A 20,420-nucleotide genomic window follows, 5' to 3' on the forward strand; every position below is an offset into this window, starting at 1 on the left:
GTGATTGGAAACAGCTAAGCGTAAAGGCCAAGACCCACCATGTCCGCTTTGGCGTCCAATCCAACAGGAAATTTGGTTGGATGATGTACACAGCAATTGCAACACATTAAAGTTAATGGGGCTTTGTCGACCGCAAGCGACTCCCTGCGACTGCGTCTCCGATTGTCTGACCAAGACAGACTTCGGGTCTGTTTTGGTCAGAACTCCGCAGCAATTTGACCCTGCATGATCGGAGCATAAAGAATCGAACGCAAACAGTGTACCTTAAGTCTCACTCTGCTCCCCACAGTCACTCGGTGTTTTTATTGTGAAGGTTCAACTGTGCTGAAGTAGTGTGAAAAAACATTATGCTCACAAACAACACTTGTACTTGTACTGCTGACTCCTCTAGAGCTACCTGTCCTGACTTCATTGTGTGCTTGTCACTCAGCTTGGGATTTTTCTGTTGAAGTCAAGATTGAAGGTAATTATTTAGCAATTTGAGGAATATAAAAGACTGTTTGTGGTGGGTGCAGAGAAATCCTTCCAATTCATCCATTTACTTCACAAACCTCACCCAGATTTCCTTTATAGCAAGCGCTTGGCGGAAAATCGAGGCGCTCACTCTGTCCTTTTCTGTGTTTGCAGTTGTTACACAGCCTTTTAGCGTATTTTCCAGCAAAAAAACGTTGTCAGTTTAAAACCATAGGCATGCACAACACATCTTGTTTCATACATGGTAATACACGTTTATATATATATATTTGCCTTTAAAAAATCAAAACCTTGCTGGATTTTTTGTAAAACAATCGCACTTCATGAAATGTTTAGTGAAGCTGAGAAATTTTTCGGGCAGCATTTTTTTTTTTTGTTAAATCACCACAATATGTATGTTGCAATACAGTGTAACTTCTGCAAATTCTGAAGTATGTACTACTTGTTATCCCTATCCAGTAGATACTGTATCCCTGTCAAGGCTCCATCTGTGGTATTACTCTGCTGACAACTTGCACAGAGGAGTTTCCTCTTTTGGGTAATGGCAGCCAGAGAGGGAAACAACTTCATCTCCTCACACTGTCTGCATTGTCAGCCCAGTACATTAGATAAGGTAAAAGCAAACGGTGAACAACCTGTATATCCGTGTGTGTTTGTAGTGTGTTGGGGTCTGTTGTTGCTGCCGAATAAGTATTTTATCTCGCGCGTCCTTACGTAAGATGTAGACAGCTGGTTCCACTTTCAAAGCAAAGGAGGGAGGCGCCAGATATCCTGTGAAATCGCGCCCACCGCCTTTGGTGATGGCAGAGTTTCATCATGTCGTTTTAAGTTTTGTGGTTGTTGCATTCATAATCTGAAGGTGTTTTTGTGAGTTAAGCGGAGAGACGGCACAGAAATCCCTCTGGCTTGTTTTGTCTCACTGTAAGCAGGACTTTGCTGTGCCATTTAAAACCAGTCTGTTTTCCACTTGAATTATTAAACATGCATGTTCACATAGACAGTTCTCATGTTAACCTTCATACCCCCTCCGGACTTGTAGTCTTTACCCACCTGGATGATCATCTAAAGGCTATTAGAGGATTGCTTAAGGTCTGACATATACGCCAATGCATCTAAGTGACGATAAATCTGCCTGCAATAAACACTTTTTGTCATTTTTGTTTGTCAGGGTTTTCTATTTTACAATATCAAAAGTTAGACTTTGATTTGTAGTTAGATTTGAACGGTTTGTACCCAAAGTTTAATGATGATTACATTTTAAATCCAAAGAGCTGAGCTGAATGTTTTCGGGTGAAACAAGACGACAGATTAAGAAGAATAGATATTTAATTTAATTTATTTAAAACCTGAAATAAGTTGTTTTAAAAATTGTCGTCAGGTCTCAGATAAGAGCCAGAAAATGATTTTAAAGTAACTAGATAAAAAAAGTAGTTATGATCACTTTTAAGTTTGAAAAAGCTTAAAAGTTTTCAAAAACATTTGTACTGATAACCAGAAGTAAAAGTAAAGTAAAAACTCCGAACTGCAAAGACTTTGCAAGATTATCGTTTCGCTAAAATACTTTTCAATGAGTTCCTCATTTTGCCTCCGAAAAAAGATTGTGTCCACACTAAATGTAATGCTGCTTTTGCTTTGTCTTACGCAATGTTCAGTAACTTGCTTGCGTTATCTTTGAAATTCGTCTTTTTCAGCTTTTTCAATTTTTCAGCTTTTAAGATTCACAACATCCAACTTCCCACTAAGATGTGTTTGTTTGTCCTTCCTTGCATTTATTAATGGAGGATCCAGTTATTTTATGGTGAATTTGTCATGTATAACGCCTATGATTAGCTGATTAATGATAAATGCCATATTGGATGTTTTCAAATGCAAAGCGCTGTTAGGTTGAAGAGCCAAACACTACGCGGAAAAGGCAGATAAAATCAGTAGCTATAGATCAAGTTCAGATTTGAGAAAAGCTTCTAAAGCTGTCAGGCGCTGAGTGAGTTACCATCTGTATTTCCGTGCATTTAAAGCAGGACGAGTGGATTCCACCTTTTAAAAGTCTTGAGCGAAGCTTGGGATCTTATTCTTGGAGTCTGGCAATATTCCACGCTGTGGGTCATGGGGTGATTATCTCTTCCTGTCAGGAATGCAGGGAATTTCCTGCGTTTTCTCCCTCTTCCGGCCTCGTTAGTGAATGCGCCTGAACATGTGACAGAAAGCCCTGCACACTTTGATTGACTAGTGGGCTTTCTGTTGTTGTTACCTGATCTTCAGCGGTAGCATTGATACACACGGCGGCCCTTAAAGCACTTTGCACAGCTCTTACATCAAGAGAGGAGGTATTGAGGGTGATGACGTTCACTCAGCGGGCAAATAATATGCACCTGCGCTAAAGATCTCTCCTTCTGCGGATATAAAAAACTTTTTCACGCACTGGCCTTTCAGTGTTACCAGCCATACCTGTTGTCAACAGAACTGTGAACTGCTTTTTCAGTTCTTTTCTTTGAACTGGTTTCAAAGTCGTTTTTGTTGTTGCAGTCTGCTCAGTGCCTCTGCACTTTACGGCAAATGGAAAACCTTTAACTCTTTGCAGTTACTTTCAGACCTCATGAAAGCGGACCTGGCCTCAGACACGTTTTTGGCCATTAAAAGAAAAAAATTTCTGCCATAAATCAATCTTTGTAGTATGCGGTTTGTTGACCGTCCATACGGTTTTCCCGATGCATGCATCTTGTGTGCCTTCACTCGGTCGCCAGAAGCAGTCGACTCCCAGCTATGTTGTTTGTGTCCCTAGGAGAAAGGAGAGCTGTGTTTGCGTAGGATGGTGGTTTGGGAGGGGGGTGGAGTAAGAGTCAGACCCAAGTATAGGCTACTTCACCACAGTTATTCTCCCCTCCCATCTTGCACCCTTCGGTCCCCCCTCTCTGCCTCCCTCTTTGCTCTTTTCCCCTTTTTTCACTCCCACCTGTTTTGTTCAGGCGGTTGGTCTGGGCAACAGAACTGGGAGAGAAAACTGTCCCAAAATGGAGAACCAAACAATGACATCAAAACACTGAGACCATAGTTTCAGAATCAGGGCTGATGCTTAGTTCAATCTAAGGTTTTGTTAATGTTTGCAGTGTTAGCATTGGTGTTTTGCCAACCTTACAAAACTGGACATCACAGAGCTCTAATAGATCTGGTCCTGAATACTTGAAATGTAACATCCCTCCATGCTTAATGAAGCCTTACCAGTGATTGATCTTTTTTTTTTTTTAATTTACGTAAAATTTACGTTCTTGACTGTAAACATAAGAAGTCTCTGCATTTGTCCATGTCTATATTCCTATGACTTTATTTCATGCCTCGTCCATTAAAAGCTCTGTTCGTTATACGAAAGTCATCTTACCTTCGTTTTATCATCGCTGGGCTACCAAAGTGCCACTTGATTGGGACTTTAAATGAGGATTGAAGAAGAGCCGGAGTGAGTTTGGACTACAAAGACAGAGAGAACAAAGAAAATGAACTGCAGACAGCCTGTCAGATTCAGTATGAGTAGCCTTAGGACAGTTTTAGGCATCGTTCTGCAGCCACAGCATGCACAGCTAACTGTGCTGCGTGTGACACACAGATGCATTAATAAGACAGCAGCAAACATGGATGCAGCTTTAAGGCACAGAAATGACTCCTGCTTTACTCAGTCAGTCGTCACTTCACATTCCTACCTCAGGATTTCCATTTCTAAAGATGACTTCTACAGCCGCTGTCTTGCATAAGTTGTCCTTCAGAGACTCAATATGACGGGCAGATGCTTTCTGTTACAACACACAAGGACAGTGATAATTGGAGAATTTTTTTTTAATGTACATATTTACAAGCTATTTTAAAATAGGTGTGCATTTCCATATAAGGACTGAAGCTGTGGATTTTTTTTTGTTTAGGACATGCTGTAAAAAAAGAATAGTAAGTCAATGCAATAAAGTAATACTATTTGAAAGAGATTTGCTATGTAGTTGTTAGTTTTGCAAATCCGTTTGATTTGGTACGGCCAGCTGTATTTACTCAGTTGTATTGTAATGGGAGAGGGGTCGGTTACATAATAATTGTTTTTCTTCTCTCTGCTCCCTTTTTACTCATGAAATGTAGTTTTTTGCTTCAATTCAAAAATTCTTTTTGGGGTTGTCGGGGTGAATATCAGTAGATGTGTACTAAAATTAAATGAGTGATGCAAACTGAAACGTATTTCTTAACCTGCCCAGATACACATTTATTCTTATAGCAAATTTGAACAGGTTCACAGATCTTTCAGGGTGGAAATGTGCTGTGGGCTTTGGAGACAGAGGTGGAGGAGATGAACCTACAACTCTGTATCATATTCAGTAAATTAAAATATGTACAGTATTTCCGATGAGGCTTGTTTGTCTTGTTTCATCAACTATAAGTAAAAAACAACAAAAAAAACATCATCATTAAAAAGATCAGAATCAATGAATTACTCAAAAAAAAACCTTTTCAATAATATTCTAATGTATTGAATGTGACTATATTAATACATAATATTATTAAATCTCTCACTCTGATTTTTTTTCCCATGTTTAATAACTGGACTCCCAGAGGACCCGGTGATAACAGCTATTTCTGTCTGCGTGATTCTTGTTGCATGAGCCGAACCCACACTGAGTGACTCGGTCTATTGTTGTGATAATACGGCACGTGAAACAGCCTGTGTGTCATACCGTCAGTGAGTAACGCATGTGACGATGTTGGAGACTTTGAAGAGGACAATTGTGGGTCTATTCATAATTTGATTATTGCATCTCCATTGCTGTTTTCACCATGTATTTTACTTAAACGTTGAAGGGTTTGGGCACCCAAGGTGAGATGAAATAATCCTTAAATTTTCAGAAAAAGAAAAATTGACAAGCTTAGGGATAGTAAGAGCAGCTGCTTAAATATTGTGTGATTAGATTTATTAAAACAACTTCCATGCTTTGTCTAAAATCATTGAGCAACTGATGTTCACAAATGGCCACAGGGTGTTTGTTTGCGTCACATAGAAATATCACTGACCATTTTCTTGTGTTAACCCTTATTTATGGCATTTTATTGTCACACTTGAATGTTTTACATAATCAATTTTTAATATGTCAAACAAAACACAAAGAGATATAAAACATTGTTAAATTAGGCTTTATTTATAAGGCTAGGTGGCTGTCCAAAGCATCGTGGCCCACTTTTAAAAATATAGTTGCACCTATGAATTAAATTATAAATTAACTGTTGACCACATTTTTCATTTCAATTACTCTAGCCACTTTCAGACCTGATGACTGTCAAACCCGCAGAATCAAGAAATCACAAAAAAGGAGAACCTATCTACATGGAGTAAAATATTTAAAAAAACAAAAGATTGTGCCATAAGCTAAAGAAATGTACAATTACTGGCCTTTATCAGTCTGGAAATGATAAAGACATTTCTTAGGCTTTGGGAGTCCAGCAAACTAAACTAAGAACCTTTATCGGAAAAATTGAGAAAACATGGGACTAATCTCTCCTAAGAGAGATTAGTCAACCAAAATTACTACTACCGTAAATCAACTACTCATCCAAGAAGTTATAAAAAAAAAGTTACAAAGTGTTAGACCTCACTTTCCTCAGTTTAGATCAGAGTTCATGGTTCAAAAGTTGGAAAGAGACCAGGCAGAAATGGTAAATTCCAAGGTGAAAAATCATTTCTGACCAAAAATAATTCAAAGCCCTTTTCACATTCACCAAATGAAGCTTTGGGATAATCCCCAGATCTTTTGGGCAAATATTCTGCTGACTCACACAAGTACATTTTTGTGGAAAGTGTTCAGTAGGTGTTGCAGAAAACGAACATTATCCTTACAGACAAACATGAAAAAATACTTTTTCCACATTACATTAGATTGGACAGAAAGGTTTAAAAAATATTTACACCACATTGTTTCCAGACTAAACTGATCAAACTATGTTCTGACTCTGTTTTTCTAGTGTTCTTACATACTTCATTCTTTCGCAATTATCTCAGATGAACTGTATGTAGAGTGATAGCGGTCTGATTAACGGTGTTGTTTCTCTCTGTGGTCGTCTCTTCCAGTCTCCCAGTCCAACAGCAGCCTAAAGAAGCACCGAAGTAGGAGCATTTTTAGCCCTTTCTTTTGCTGCTTCCGCAACTACAATGACTACCATGTGGAGCCACCACCCGCCAACAACAAGACACTTTCTCTGCCCCCTCCTCCAGAGGAGAATGGCAGTCCTCCTAAGGTAAAGCTCATGTTTTTCTTTTATTGTTGGCCAGGGTCCAAATTACATACCATTAACATTCAGAAGACCAAACAGACCTTCGGCGAATTAGTTAATGTTTTATGACAGGAGTCCGAGTTTAACTGTGGAGCCGAATGACTTTTGTTTGGTTTTGTTACAAAAAGTTTGTTGGAGTTTGCCTTCTCTCGCTGGGGCCTCGGGCAGAGGCGCTCTGCTGCCTCTCTGAGCTGTCTCTCCGCAAATTTTTCCAGCTGCTTCAAACCCGTTGAACCCAGAGGTTGTTTACCATCCGCTGCTTAAAAAATACGGGCTGGCTTCCCATCATGCATTCTTCGATATCTGCCTGAGCACCTAATCGCGCACAAAGTAACACACACAGCGCACCGAGCACATGCAGAAGCCCCTAAAACACGCACGCACACGCACACACACACACACACACACACACACGCACACACACACACATCAGGGAGCAACACGTCCTGCCATTGGCAACACACGTGTGCACACAGACATGCAATCACACCAGAGCCTCTCTAATCCCCATAAAGTTGGCCTTGTGCATGTCCGGTATGATGGATTGCTTGGCACCAGCGCCTCCCCCCTCTCTCCTCTTGTACACTCCGACCAGTGTAGTGACAAAGTGTGAAGAGAAACTCTCTGGCTGTGGAAAAAGGCGCCAAACCCCGAAGCTCCTCCACAAACAGTCTTCTGCTGCCAAACGCAGGTACATCGGGCTAAAAATGGAATCGGAATCGTCACACGTTCATTCTTGTTTATCTGTAAATGTCTCACACTGAGGGGAGAAATCTGTTGTCCTTTACAGGTCGCTATTCATGTTCGCTGTGCAATACATCTGTTCCCGTCGATTTAGCGTGATGTTAGAGATCTTTCCCCAAAAACACTGTTTCAGAGAGACTGATTTTCAGACTGGGTCTGCGCCCACAGTTCCCTCCCAGTAGTGTGGTGTTGCTGGATTTCTAACCAGATGAATTTTGTTACTATGGCAGCTCTGTTTGTTTTCTTTTTCTGTAAGTTGTTTTCACTTTCCCGTAATGTTTGTGCTACACGTCCACCTCTTCTGTCTTTCCCAACTTTTCCATTTGCTGGCTAATGTATTGCTGTAGACTTGTACTTTCGGCTGTTTTTCATTTCCTTCCATATTTTTCTTTTTTATGTTTTTTCCACGCCATCTCTCTCGGTGTCTGTTTTTTTTCTTTCTCCGCTTATATCCTCCAGTATGACGAGGTCCATGTCATCCCAATACTCAGTGTATGTATGATTGTATTTCATTTCTTCTCCATCACGCTTCATCACACTAACCTTCTCCCTATGCTTGAGGTGCTTCATCATTCATGCAGCTGCTGACATCAAGGTGATTTTTCATTCCCGGTCGATGAAATATTCTCGATTTTCCACAGTTCATGAGGTTATGTGCCTTCCAATTCTTTAGTGCTTTTAACTCTCCAATCATTAAAATTTAAAAATATTTTTTTCAGATTCACCAATTATCCCTTCAGGCAACACTACATAATACACATTCTACTTCCCCAGAATCTCGTGGTTATTGTTCAGAACCTGCCATATACTTTCCTGGAACTTTCACAGAAGAGTTCACTAGTTTTCCAGAACTTAGAGCTTACTTTGCAAAACATTTCTTGAAACTTTCTGTAACTTACAAGGTACTTTCCTCGAACTTTCATATCTCTTACTGTTTACCTTTCTGGAAATTACCGAGTGCTTTACTCAAACTTAGATGTTACTTTTAGGGATTTATCAGGTACTTCCAGTTAACTTTCATGGAACTTACTGGTTACTTTCCTGAAACTTACAAGTGTTCCCTAAACCTAGAAATTACATCGCAGAAGTTGTGGAACTTTCTCACACTTATCAGATACTTTCCTGGGACTTACAGATTACTTTCTTGGAACTTATCAGGGGCTTCACCAGGATGTAGAAGCAACTTCAAAACACATCTTATCTGGTACTCACCAGAACCTACCAGGTGCTTTCTTGGAACTTTCATGGAACTTACTGGTTACTTTACTGGAGCTTGAAATGCATTTTCCTGGATCTAATTGATAGATTTATTTTTAATTTTAATTTTAAGTTACTAAGTTTCTTCTGGAACATTTTTTGGTACTTACTAGTTACTTTCCTGAAACATAATAGGTTTTCTGCAACATACAGGAACAGTGTGGAAGTTCAGGACAAAAGAACTCAAATTTTCAGTAAGTAAATGGTAAGTTCTGGGAATGTGTTGGCTAAGTTCTTTAAATTTTCATGAAAGTACCTTCAGGAAAGTGAGTAACCCTTTCCTGGAAGAGTGACTAGTAAATAGTTCAGGATACTACGAGATACATTCCAGAAAGTAACCTTTGAGTACTGGACAAGTAACCAGTGACCAGTCTTTTAAATTTAGGCAAAGTAACTACTAAAATCCAGAAAAACGCAATTCATGTATGGTGTTACCTTACGTGCCATTGTCAACTTTTCAATTCCTGTGTTTTTAACCTGTGTTTTCAAGAGAGCGAGTCAACAAATAGATGCCTCCACCTTCTTTAGATTGGGTATTGGAAGTCGGTACTGATGCTGCATTTCACTTAGCTATTTTGGAATGTGTTAAGATTCCTGTGGTTTACTGTAATTTCGAATATTCACACTCACAACATCCCGACGTCTGCAGCCAAGCTTTAAATTGAACCACCCAGCAGACGGCTCCCTTCAATAGCAGGAAATGCATACGGCATTGAGGGCTGCTCTTTGTGTTGCCAGGAGGACGTGAGCAGAGTCAACTATTCTGAGCGGTGACTTGTATAAGTCAAGCCTGGGTAGACAGGTCAGGTCTGTATCAAAAGTCGCAAAAACTTTATGTGCAGCGTGAGACCACACTCCCAAGGCTTCAAACAGACTTGTTATACAAAAAGTTACTCTGGCATTTCAAAGCATTTATTTCTTTAATTATTTTAAAATTCAACCCTATATGGCACTGCTTAAGTAAATGATAACTGATGATTAAAGTTCATTTTGCTGATTTATTTTTGCGTACATAAAAAAATTTCAAAATAACTAGGCAGCGATAATTTTAAAATATTCATTAGTCTTAGTTTATGTGACAATCATTTTGATGAGTGTCACATGATAATTGTCAGATCTCACAGGATGAGATCTGATACCGTGTCATATTCTGACATCATGTTTTAACACTTATTCTGTGTTAAAATGAAAAAAAAAAAAAATTAAAGGTGCACATTTGAACTGCTGTTATTTAATAAATACTACAAACTGCTGGTAAAATGATATGGCTTGTTTATCATTAATTTCCTGTATAGCTGATAAGTTTATTTATAATATTAATGGTTTTAAATCCTATATCGGTTCTATAGTTGCAATATTAGTGTCATCATCAGATGTTTTAAGTTTGAAGGTTCAAATTTTTGTTGAGTTGCCAATAAATTTAGTATAGATTTTGAATGCAATGGTAGTTTTTAGGTATTTTTTACTGAGCACACAGATTTTTATCTCTTTGTTTTGCCTTTCCACTCTTTAAAGTAAAATTATGAGGCTGGAGGCAAGATGATGATAGCCAATAAATCAGATGTGTTAAATAGCCAGGTGCCAAGCCTGCAGCAGTGTCTAAAAGGCTGCATTACCTCCAAAAATGATAGGTAGGGGAATATTTCTTATTTTGCCATCATACACAACTGACTGACAACATACAGCTCTTTTAATCTTGATAAAGTAATAGAAACTAAGCACAATTTTAAAACTGGCAACCAGAGCAAACAATATTTAAATGCTGTTTGAAAGCATTATGAGACACATTTTTATTTCACTTATACATTTACATGCTTATAAAAAAAAGGGTCTGTTTTGCTCTTATTTATTATCAGGTGTTTCCGTCCGGTCAGCATGTTATGCTTTGGTCATCATTGTGTATCTTCTGGCTTGATCTTGTGGAAAAGATTATTGCATCCGCCTGGTGAAAATGTGAAGTCGGTCTTTCTTAACTTAAGCAGCTCAGCTGGCAAGAGTAAATGCAATAAATCACTGGCACACTGGGTGTCATTCAGTGTCCTTGCTCAGAGGGAATTCTTCCTGCAATACATCCTGTGATAAGACATGATAAACACAGTCTGCCATGGAAAAGCAGGCTTAAACACAGGGACACGCAGGAAATGCCTGGCACAATGAGTGGCAGCTCACTTGTGGGAATGTGTTTGTGGATTGAAAGAGTCCTTGATCTTCACCTCTGTACAGTCTGGGTGTGTGTGTGTGGATAGTTTGTGTTAATAAGAGCACCGATGTGAGTGTGTGCCCCCTGTGGCTGGACCATCTGCCTCGTGCCTATGTGTAACCCCAGGCTTTGGCAAAGGACACAATCATTCCTCCCTTCCCGTGACCCTGAACGCAGCACCAGGAGTCGTTCTTGAGAAGAGCGATATGAATCCCCACTCCAGTCGCTGTGCCGCCATGGGGCCACGAAGGTTTGCATGTCCAGTCAGAGAGAAGTGGGCACCATCCCGTCGTTTTGCACAGTTAGAAAATAGGGGTTGGATTAGTGGGCCGACGTCGCTTCTGGCTAAAAACACTGAAGTCGGCCTGCTGCTCTAAATTAAAGGGCTAATTATCTGTATTAATAATTCCAACTGAGTATTTAGACAGACAAAAACCTGACCTGGATAACACGACAATAAAAATCATCTTAAAATACATTTTTAAATAAATGATACTTTTTTGTGTGTGACAACACTGAAGATTGAATTTGAATTTCTTATTTTTGACAGTATGTCCTCCTAACAATAAGACAATTCAAACGGCACTGAAATAATTTACAGCATCGATGAAACCTTTGACTGACCTCAGTCAGTGTAAAGTAATCCACACTCAAGTCATGGAGGCAGACCCCACAGTCCATAGAATCATTTCTGATCGATTTGTTGCCAAAACGGCGGCAAGTAATCACGTATCATATCAAGGTTGTTACTGTATTTTTTAATCTTAAGTAAGTAAATAAGTAAAAAATAAAGCTGTCCTTGTGTTTATTAAAACCTGTTCATGTTTTAGGCATTTTATTTACCGAAAGAATCACAATCTTTTCCAACTTTAATTGTGAAAATGTTTGAGTTGGTATCACATCTCGTGACAGTTTGTCCTACCCTTGACCACTAAATATAGTATGCATGCCGGTGTAACCTGTCAGTGTTTTCTCTGCAGCCTCCAGCCAAGTTCCTCCTGCCTGAGGTCAGCATAGCCGACTATGGCAAGAACTGTGTGGTGATCGACCTGGATGAAACCCTTGTGCATAGCTCCTTTAAGGTACCCCATCCATCCATCCATCCATCCATCCATCCATCCATCCATCCATCCATCCATCCATCCATCCATCCATCCATCCATCCATCCATCCATCCATCCATCCATCCATCCATCCATCCATCCATCCATCCATCCATCCATCCATCCATCCATCCATCCCACTCACTCACTCACTAATGGAATAGCTGTTTAAAAGTTTCTCAAGGAAAAATACATAATACGGTCATGCGTACAAAACATTCACTTTTACACAGTAGCTGACAGATTTTTTTATTTTATTTTATTTTTTACATAAACTGACTTTTTTTACATAAACCAATGTTACTTGATATTGTAGCAATTTGTCCTTAAACTCTCATTTCATTTCATTTTTGTGCTGTTGGGTTGTCTGTTGCTTCACACACTCACCGAAGGCACGTCACAACACAACACCTGCTGCATAAAAGGCAAGCGTATGTGATACAAAAACTTTGTGTGAGCTCCGTTTTCTTCATACTGCTTGGCCACGCAGGGCTCTGTGTCCGAGTGACTGATAGCGTGCAGAGTAGAAAAGTCACTTTAGTGCATCATAAATCTGGTGCAATGTCCCCGTAGACCTTGAGTGGAGGATCAGACTGCCAGATATGGTATATAGATTAATATATATTATCTGTTCAATATTTAGGCACACCTCTTCACTGAGAACCTTTGTGTCATCCTTTTTGTTGCTCATGTCATTAGACAGGTGCGCAGACGTTTTTAGCTCTCGAGTGTAGGCTGTACATTAGAATAAATACATTTTCAATGATCCTGCTTTTTGAAGCTCCTTCCTTTCTGCACACCTGCCCAACCTGGTGACCTATTTCGGCACCGCTCTGCCTCAGTCTGGGCTGTTCTTATTATACCTGGCTATATTTTCTTTTAACAAAAAAAAAAAAAAAAAAAATCCCTCAAGTCAAATTGCAGTAGAACTGAATAGCCCCGAGTGACGACTCTTTGTTGTAGCTTCGTTCAGAAGTGAAGAAGTTAACTCGTTTTTGTTACGTGACTACAAGCCGAATTCCACACTTGCTGTGAAATGTAAAAAAAAATAAAAAATATGCGCGCACACACCCATGGCGATCATATGCCACAAACACATGTGCTCTCTCAGACGCAAGGGTGTGTCCTGTACAGTGTACTGTTGCATTGAATGGCTGTGGCATGGATTTCCCAGAAATCCGGTGCGAGTTTGAATACATTCTCTCCGTCTTTGTCAAAACAAGTCACACTCTCGCATTCTGAAGAGCCGGGATCCATGGAAAATTAGATCGCTTTAGAGATTAGTATGCCACATGTGCTGGGAGCAGACAGGGCGGTGGATGGAAATCAGTTGATTGTGAGGAAACAGAACAACATAAAATCAAACGACACATTCGCAGCATTTTCGGTTCCGTTCTCGGCCTCCGCAGGATTTCCTCCCGGTTTCCTGTTCAGATGTGATAATGATTCAACAATATTATGCACATTCTTTCTGAAGCTCTGGAACTGAACAATGAATGCAGGAAAAAAAAAGAAAACAACGGGGGACACAGATGATGCACAGATGGACATAGACTAAAAAAGCAACATTACGTAACACGCCGCAGTTTCTGCTTTATCCTGCATGTTATGGATGAGGGGATAATTCCCAGGCCTGTTCCGGGATTAGATAAAGTGTGTGCTAGACATGTCAAAGCAGCAGAAAGGATTATTTACATAATAACAAATGACATTTATTCTACTTATTTGAACATGTGCTGTTATTATTATTATTTATTTTATTTTATTTTACTTTGTGGCTAAAGTTGGTTGCTTTTATGCAGTAATTGATTGTATGTGATATTACAACCAAACTTGAAAGTTATGTTTTAATATGATTAACTGTGTGACGTTAAAGGCACTAACATGTTTTCGGCTGGCTAAGGTACAATCAGAGTTTTGACTGTTTTCAGTGTGTTGATTGTTTTCAGTCTTGCCACAAATTCTCATTTGGATTTAGGTTTTGATTTTCACTATATAAATGTATGTGTGTGTGTATTTAAAATCTTTGATGGAAAGATTTCAGACAGATGAAGGTCAGATCTTGGCCTTCCTGTGATGCAGCCTAATCGATCTTGAGCATGTCTTCCTAACATTTATTTCCCGATATGAAATATGTCAAAAACCAAAAAAAACCTTCCACTCTAAACTCCTTAAGGTTGAGTTATTTAAGCGCTCTCCTTTCTCCGTTACTTAATCTAGACCTACTTCCTGTCTTACGCACACTTCAACCTTCTCTTTCATGCGTCCCAGCCTCTTGTCCACGACAGAAGCAGGGCGATGAGCAGCTGTTGAATGCGCAGTCTTCCGATTATGGAGCAATTCAGCAGAAGAGCAATAACCAAAGGAGCGGAGAGCTTTTGTGATCCCTACCCCACCTTCCTTTGTTTTCCTTTTTAAAGGTTGAAGTCATAGAAATTGTATTTTAGTAGATGTTAAAGCCTATTAGCTCTGCTCACAGCTTATACGCAGTTTATTTTGCTGAAACTACATAATAGATTTAGGGGAAAAGAAAAACACGCAGTATTTAGTTACTTTTGAAATCTGACATCATATAAAGTATATGCAATGATAATACCCGGAGGGCTTTTATTTATGATGTGAGAAGTTAAAGAGTGCTTATCATTTCTGAAGCAAACACCCCCTCTGCTGGATGGCATGTAACCGTTGCTTCTAACCTGACATTTCTTATGCCTGAAGGCCAGTAGAGATACCAACTTTATAAAGCGTGAGGATACATCCAGGCTTTGGAGTTTCTCTAGTGTTCAATAAAACTTGCTTTACCTGAAAAACCTGAGAATGAGAAGAATAGCAGACGGATGTACAAGCAATCAACAGGAAATAAGTAATTATTGTAAAGCACTGTGGCTTTGCAGCGCTTGTGTACGAGTCTTACCTGAAGCACAGTAAAGAAACTTATTTTCACAACATTTTCTTTCTACTCTTTCTGTTTTATTTTTCACTTTGCCGAGGTCCAAATGGGGTGAAACATCAAAGGAGTTGCTCTTGTTTCTTTCGTAACGCCAGCAGCTCGCATGGCGCTTTTTATGTTCTCTGCCTGCCAGAAGTCCTGAAAAGCCAGAAAAAGCATTCATCTGTCCTCGCGCTAAGTAATCAGTGAAAGAGATAACGCCGCAAGACTTAATGTTTAGGATAACTTGTGGGAAATTTATGACATTAAAACTATGTGTACGAACAATTTTTACTGTCCTCCAACAACACTGAGGTGGCCGTCATCAGTCATTTCAGTTGAAAGTTTAAGCTAGCTGGTATGTTTCACCGTATTTAGTCAAAGCTGGCTGGTTAGCTCGTGCTAAAGCAACAAATTTGTTTTCTAGATTGGTGAAAACCAACACTGACACTTTTATGATCGTAATTCAGATTTGTTAGGCGTATTCAGTTGTACCCTGGTGTGATGCTATAGCAATTTATCCCTACAATATATAACTTCTTATTAAGTGTTTAACCAAATAGGTGACAGCTACAGCTCTTCTCCCCCGAGTACATGTAGAAATTTATTATTTTTTTTACCTGTCACCTTTCTTCTTACCAAAATGACTGCGCCTCCTACCTAATCCTTTCATCCTTGTCTTTACGTCCTCCGCTCGTCTTCCTCCCACGCCCCCTCTGGTATCTGTCTCCCTCTGCCTCCTGCACCTTCTCCTCTTCCTTCTCCCGCTTCTCAAAATGACACGAGTCACACAGAGAAAACAGCGGCTCTTCTGTTCGCCTTCGTATCTGTCATATTTCTTCAGCTCCCAAGTTCCTCTCCAGAGTACTGGTTTTTATTTAACGCTCGCAGAGTGCTGGAGCAAAGGGAGCCACATGATGACTGGAGTCATCACTCGCCTGAGGCACATTGCCGGGCTATTTTACTTCTTTTCTTCCATAAAATAAGATGTGGGTGTGTGGCTGTGGGTGTCTTTTCTTGTGCTAAAATGAGCAAAACAAGTGACAAGTTTTGAGTCCTCTCGTTTTTTTTTTGTTGTTTTTTTTATGTCTTCCCGCAGCCCATCAGTAATGCAGACTTTATCGTCCCGGTGGAGATCGACGGCACTGTTCATCAGGTAATGCCGCTGTGATGTGGAGGACCTCTGTACGTAGGCGTAAATATAATAACTTTATACTGCCTGTTTTAATTCATGAGGGCTCCCCTGGGAAACCTGTTTCATTTGTCTCTATATTTATTATTCTCTGTTATCTCACAGCTACCGTGCATCAAAGTCCAGCCACTTCAAACCTCTTAGTAGTTTTTGCTTGATTTTTTTTTTTTTTCTCTTCTTGCTCACTGTCATGAAAAATGGATTCTGACTTGGCTGTTTTAGCTTTAAATGTCCCCAAACCTGTTGAAGACACTATAGAAAATGCAGGATTTTTATTTTTATTTTTTCACACAATAAAAGCAATTGGGTGAAGTAAACCAAGAGACTCCTTTTGCGCCATCCATTGACCTCAGAGGGAAGAACAAGCTGCAACCTCGTTCAAGTAATCCAGGATAGGCTTTGTGGATCTACTTCAGCCTATCCTTGATTACTTGCACTTGGCAGCAGCAACTAACCCACAAAGACTTCCTGAGGAGAACAGCAGAGCGGACAAATATGGGCTACCAAGTCTTTTTTTACACGGTATGAATGTAAAATGTCATGCAATGCACTCTTGGTTTGCTTGAGGGAATGCTGTGATAACAAAAGGATCACAATCTGAAATATGTGTCTCGCCTTATCCCTACAAACTGTTCTTTCTGATTTGAAAAGTGTGTTTACCAAATCAATGCCAGTTTTGTTCTAATTTTAGTGTATTAAAAAAAACGACTGAAATTTTATTAAATTGTTTAAAGTGACTTTTAGTTCTTAATTTTATAGGATTTCTGCTTGGGAATAGGCCAGTCTTTCAAATAAAACATTTGCAAAATTACTACATGAATTGCATTGTAGTTTTATTGTTTGCTTTATCAGCATGCTGCTGTTAGTGCAGATGCCAGTGGTAAAACATTGCATGTTAGACGCAGACAAAAAGAACAGCAAACACAGGCTGCCTTAGTTCTCTTTGTGAATTGATTGAACAAATGTTTGCTTTTACGCATTTGGTCCAAATGGGTTGATTGGAGGAAGCCATTAAGAGGTATTATTCGTGCAGATTGAGGACCAGCGTGTTATCTTTGTTATGGGAAAATAGGTTTGACTCTGAGGAATTGGGCAGTTTAATTGTTGAACAATGACAGTTTTCTTGCTAACGATGAATTTTCTTTTAAACATCACACTTAGGTGTACGTTTTGAAGAGGCCTCACGTGGACGAATTCCTCCAGAAGATGGGGGAGTTGTTTGAATGTGTCCTCTTCACTGCCAGTTTAGCTAAGGTCGGTTCACGTGAGACGCAGTAAATGCTCTCCGTTGCCGCGTCAATAACCGCTTTCCTTTTGGGTCTGGTTTAGTATGCTGACCCCGTGGCAGACCTGCTGGACCAGTGGGGGGTGTTTCGCGCTCGGCTCTTCAGGGAATCATGCGTTTTCCACAGAGGAAATTACGTCAAAGACCTCAGCCGGCTGGGCCGAGAGCTCCGGAAAGTCATCATTGTAGACAACTCGCCTGCCTCGTACATCTTCCATCCTGAAAATGCAGTGAGTCGTTATTTTTCGGGGCAGTCCAACATACTTGAGGTCAAGTTTCAATAGTTCAAAACATTATCTTTGGGCTAAAGGAAGAATTTCCATCTGTCTGTCCACTTTTCATTCAAACTTAACCCTATTTACGGTTGCATAATTTTCTTCTTTAGTTAAAATACTACAAGTGAGAATGTCTTGTGTTCTTCATCAGTGTTCAGCCTGTTAGTCAAATTTAAGACTTTTCTCCTCCGTGGAGAACTTTCTGCAACTCTTCCAGCCTTTGATGTTTTTCTCCCCATTAATTATTAACACCAAACTCACACCAGCTCCTCACGCATAATGCAAGACTTTAGAAGCTGTTCTCAGCTTTTTTCTTTTTTTTTTTCTTCCCCTTTGCTCACTTTCAAATCAAAGCTGCTCTCTGCTCTGTCCTCAGGTCCCGGTGCAGTCCTGGTTTGACGACATGACAGACACAGAGCTGTTGGATCTGATTCCTCTGTTTGAGGGTCTCAGTAAAGAGGAGGACGTTTACAGCCCCTTACAGACCTTGAGGAACAGGTAGCAGAAAAGGCAGCACCCCATCAGGTAGATGTGTCACCTCTCTGCCACGGTCCCGCAGCCCAGCTCCCGTCCTCCAATCAAAAGGGTGGCCAGTCTGAGCATTTAAAGGCGAACTGGTTTTAATCTGGAGAAAAGGACTCTGTGGATTCTTGCCATCTGTTGATTCCTGGACTCTTTCTACAGGACTCCTTCTGACAAAAGATTATATTACTGTATGTATATAGTAAATGTTTCTATGAGTAAGATATGCAGAAAATAATTTTTCTATCAGAGAGGCAGTTTTACTATTCTATCAAGATTCTGTCAGGTAATATTTTAGTTACTAAAAACAATCAAATTCACAGATCATATTTTGTTGTTGTTTTTTTTTCCAAGACTGTGTGAGCTTTATTTTCTTTTGTGTTTTCTTTTTTTTTTTTTTTTTGTTCCAACTACTGTGATTTACCTTCTCTTACAGAATGAAGTGCCTTCATTACTGTGCTTATTTTGTTGTTTCGGGTTATTGGGTTGGGATCTCCAGAGACATTATTTGTAAATCCTAAAACAGAAGCTGAAAATGATTCTTTGTAAAAAAAAAAAAAAAAAAAACTAAAAAAAAGGAAAAAAGTCTGGCGTTTATAAAGCTAGCCTGGATTACTGTAGGGTGTTTGATATCAGTAGCATTAAATTGTCAAATTCGCCAAAGACGTTTACAGTTCAGTGTGATCCGTGACTTAATTATAACATTTAATCCTTGACAGTGGCGGTAAATTTCTGACCCTGGAACATACAAAAAGCCTGCCTAATTTTTTGAAAGATAAAAAAAATAAATCAACATTTGTGACCACTGTCAAATGATAAATGTTGCATTTCTGAAATTTGAAAAAAAAAAAAAAAATCTAGCTTAGGTTTTACTGAACTATGTTTATTGAGGCTAAGAGTGTTGGATGAATTGTAAAGAAATGCTGTTAAAACTGTACTGTACGACATAAATAAAGTTGCAAATTTGCACACTGGTCAGCTTGTGATCAAAGCGTAAGAACTTTGGCAAAACTCAACAACGACCTTCATTTGGATAGTTATACGGTACATATGAGAATTTTTACAGTTTGTAACTCATGGTAGCTATATTAATTTTTACAACTGAAATATGTTTTTAAGTATATGAGTGAAAAACACATCACAAGTCAGCCAAACAAGGTTCCTGGCTAGCAGAGAGTGATGATTTTATGTACAGAACATCAAACAAGGCATCAATGAATAACACAGTGGTCACCCAGAATGAAAGTAGCGATGACATTTTGCAGTCTAGTGTGGGTTCTTAAGGTGAAGATCTATACAGCAATATATGCAATCAAGAAAAGGAAGTTGAGAGAAATAATGTCTGAGAAAAGTAGGTTAGAGACCTAACAGACCGGCACTCTACCCAAAGATTCATAATTGATCAGTGGCGAGTCCAGTCTTCATGTAATTCCCCAAAATGACAAAACAACTAAAACACTGATTAACAAAATTTCTGCTTTAGTTCTTACCAGAATCTTTATTCTTATGTTAATTAACACATCAGTACTTTATAATTAAAAGTCCCTTTAGTGCAAAAAAACTAATCTTCCTGCTTAAACATGTCAAAAAACTGATATACTTTCTGCTACTCTTTTGGTTCAGACACTGAAAATAAGTCACTAGTCCAGGTAATTATGAGATAACACGCTGGAGGAACACTCGGAAAGAGTGGGTGTGGTAGAGGTTACAAAACAAAAGAAAAACTCAGAGTTAACACATTTTCATACCTGAAAAACATTACACTTTCAACAAACTTATTCATTATAATGATTGCTAAAAAACGTACTTGGTGATTTTATTTTTAGCTGGTTAGGAGAAAAATGCTCAGTTCACCAATTTCATTTTTCCGAACCTTTCCTGTGTAGAAAATCGGTCAGGGAGGTAAGATTGCTCACTACATCTTGTGTTTGCAAAAGTCGATTGTGCCTTTATGTTTCAAAGAGTTTTTCCTACAAAGAATCTTTCTGTGTCCGTCTTAGTTACTTGTTTATTGTGACGTGTTGGTGCTTTTTTTACTTACAGGATTTGGGAGTTTTCGGGTTCTAAAATATTACATTTGTCCTTTGATCTAATACAGATGAGTTTGGTCTGCGGGAGAAAAACAGAGTACCAGATGAAAATCTGGACATT

General features: G+C 39.3%; 1 protein-coding gene across 1 annotated transcript in view; it reads left to right on the plus strand.

Moving 5' to 3' along the window:
• Positions 1-19,243, plus strand: part of ctdspla (CTD (carboxy-terminal domain, RNA polymerase II, polypeptide A) small phosphatase-like a) — a 32,160-nt gene extending 12,917 nt beyond the window's left edge. The window contains exons 2-7 of the mRNA XM_014969929.2: positions 6,560-6,726; positions 11,944-12,045; positions 16,095-16,151; positions 17,349-17,441; positions 17,517-17,702; positions 18,124-19,243. Of these exons, the coding sequence (XP_014825415.1) occupies positions 6,560-6,726; positions 11,944-12,045; positions 16,095-16,151; positions 17,349-17,441; positions 17,517-17,702; positions 18,124-18,249 (731 nt within the window). The 3' untranslated portion in view covers positions 18,250-19,243. The remainder of the gene's footprint in view (positions 1-6,559; positions 6,727-11,943; positions 12,046-16,094; positions 16,152-17,348; positions 17,442-17,516; positions 17,703-18,123) is intronic.
• Positions 19,244-20,420: the final 1,177 nt, after the last annotated feature.

Source organism: Poecilia mexicana, unplaced genomic scaffold (assembly GCF_051168715.1).
Source record: "Poecilia mexicana isolate PSO_F unplaced genomic scaffold, ASM5116871v1 scaffold_20, whole genome shotgun sequence".
In the NCBI taxonomy this organism is placed as follows: Eukaryota; Metazoa; Chordata; class Actinopteri; order Cyprinodontiformes; family Poeciliidae; genus Poecilia; species Poecilia mexicana.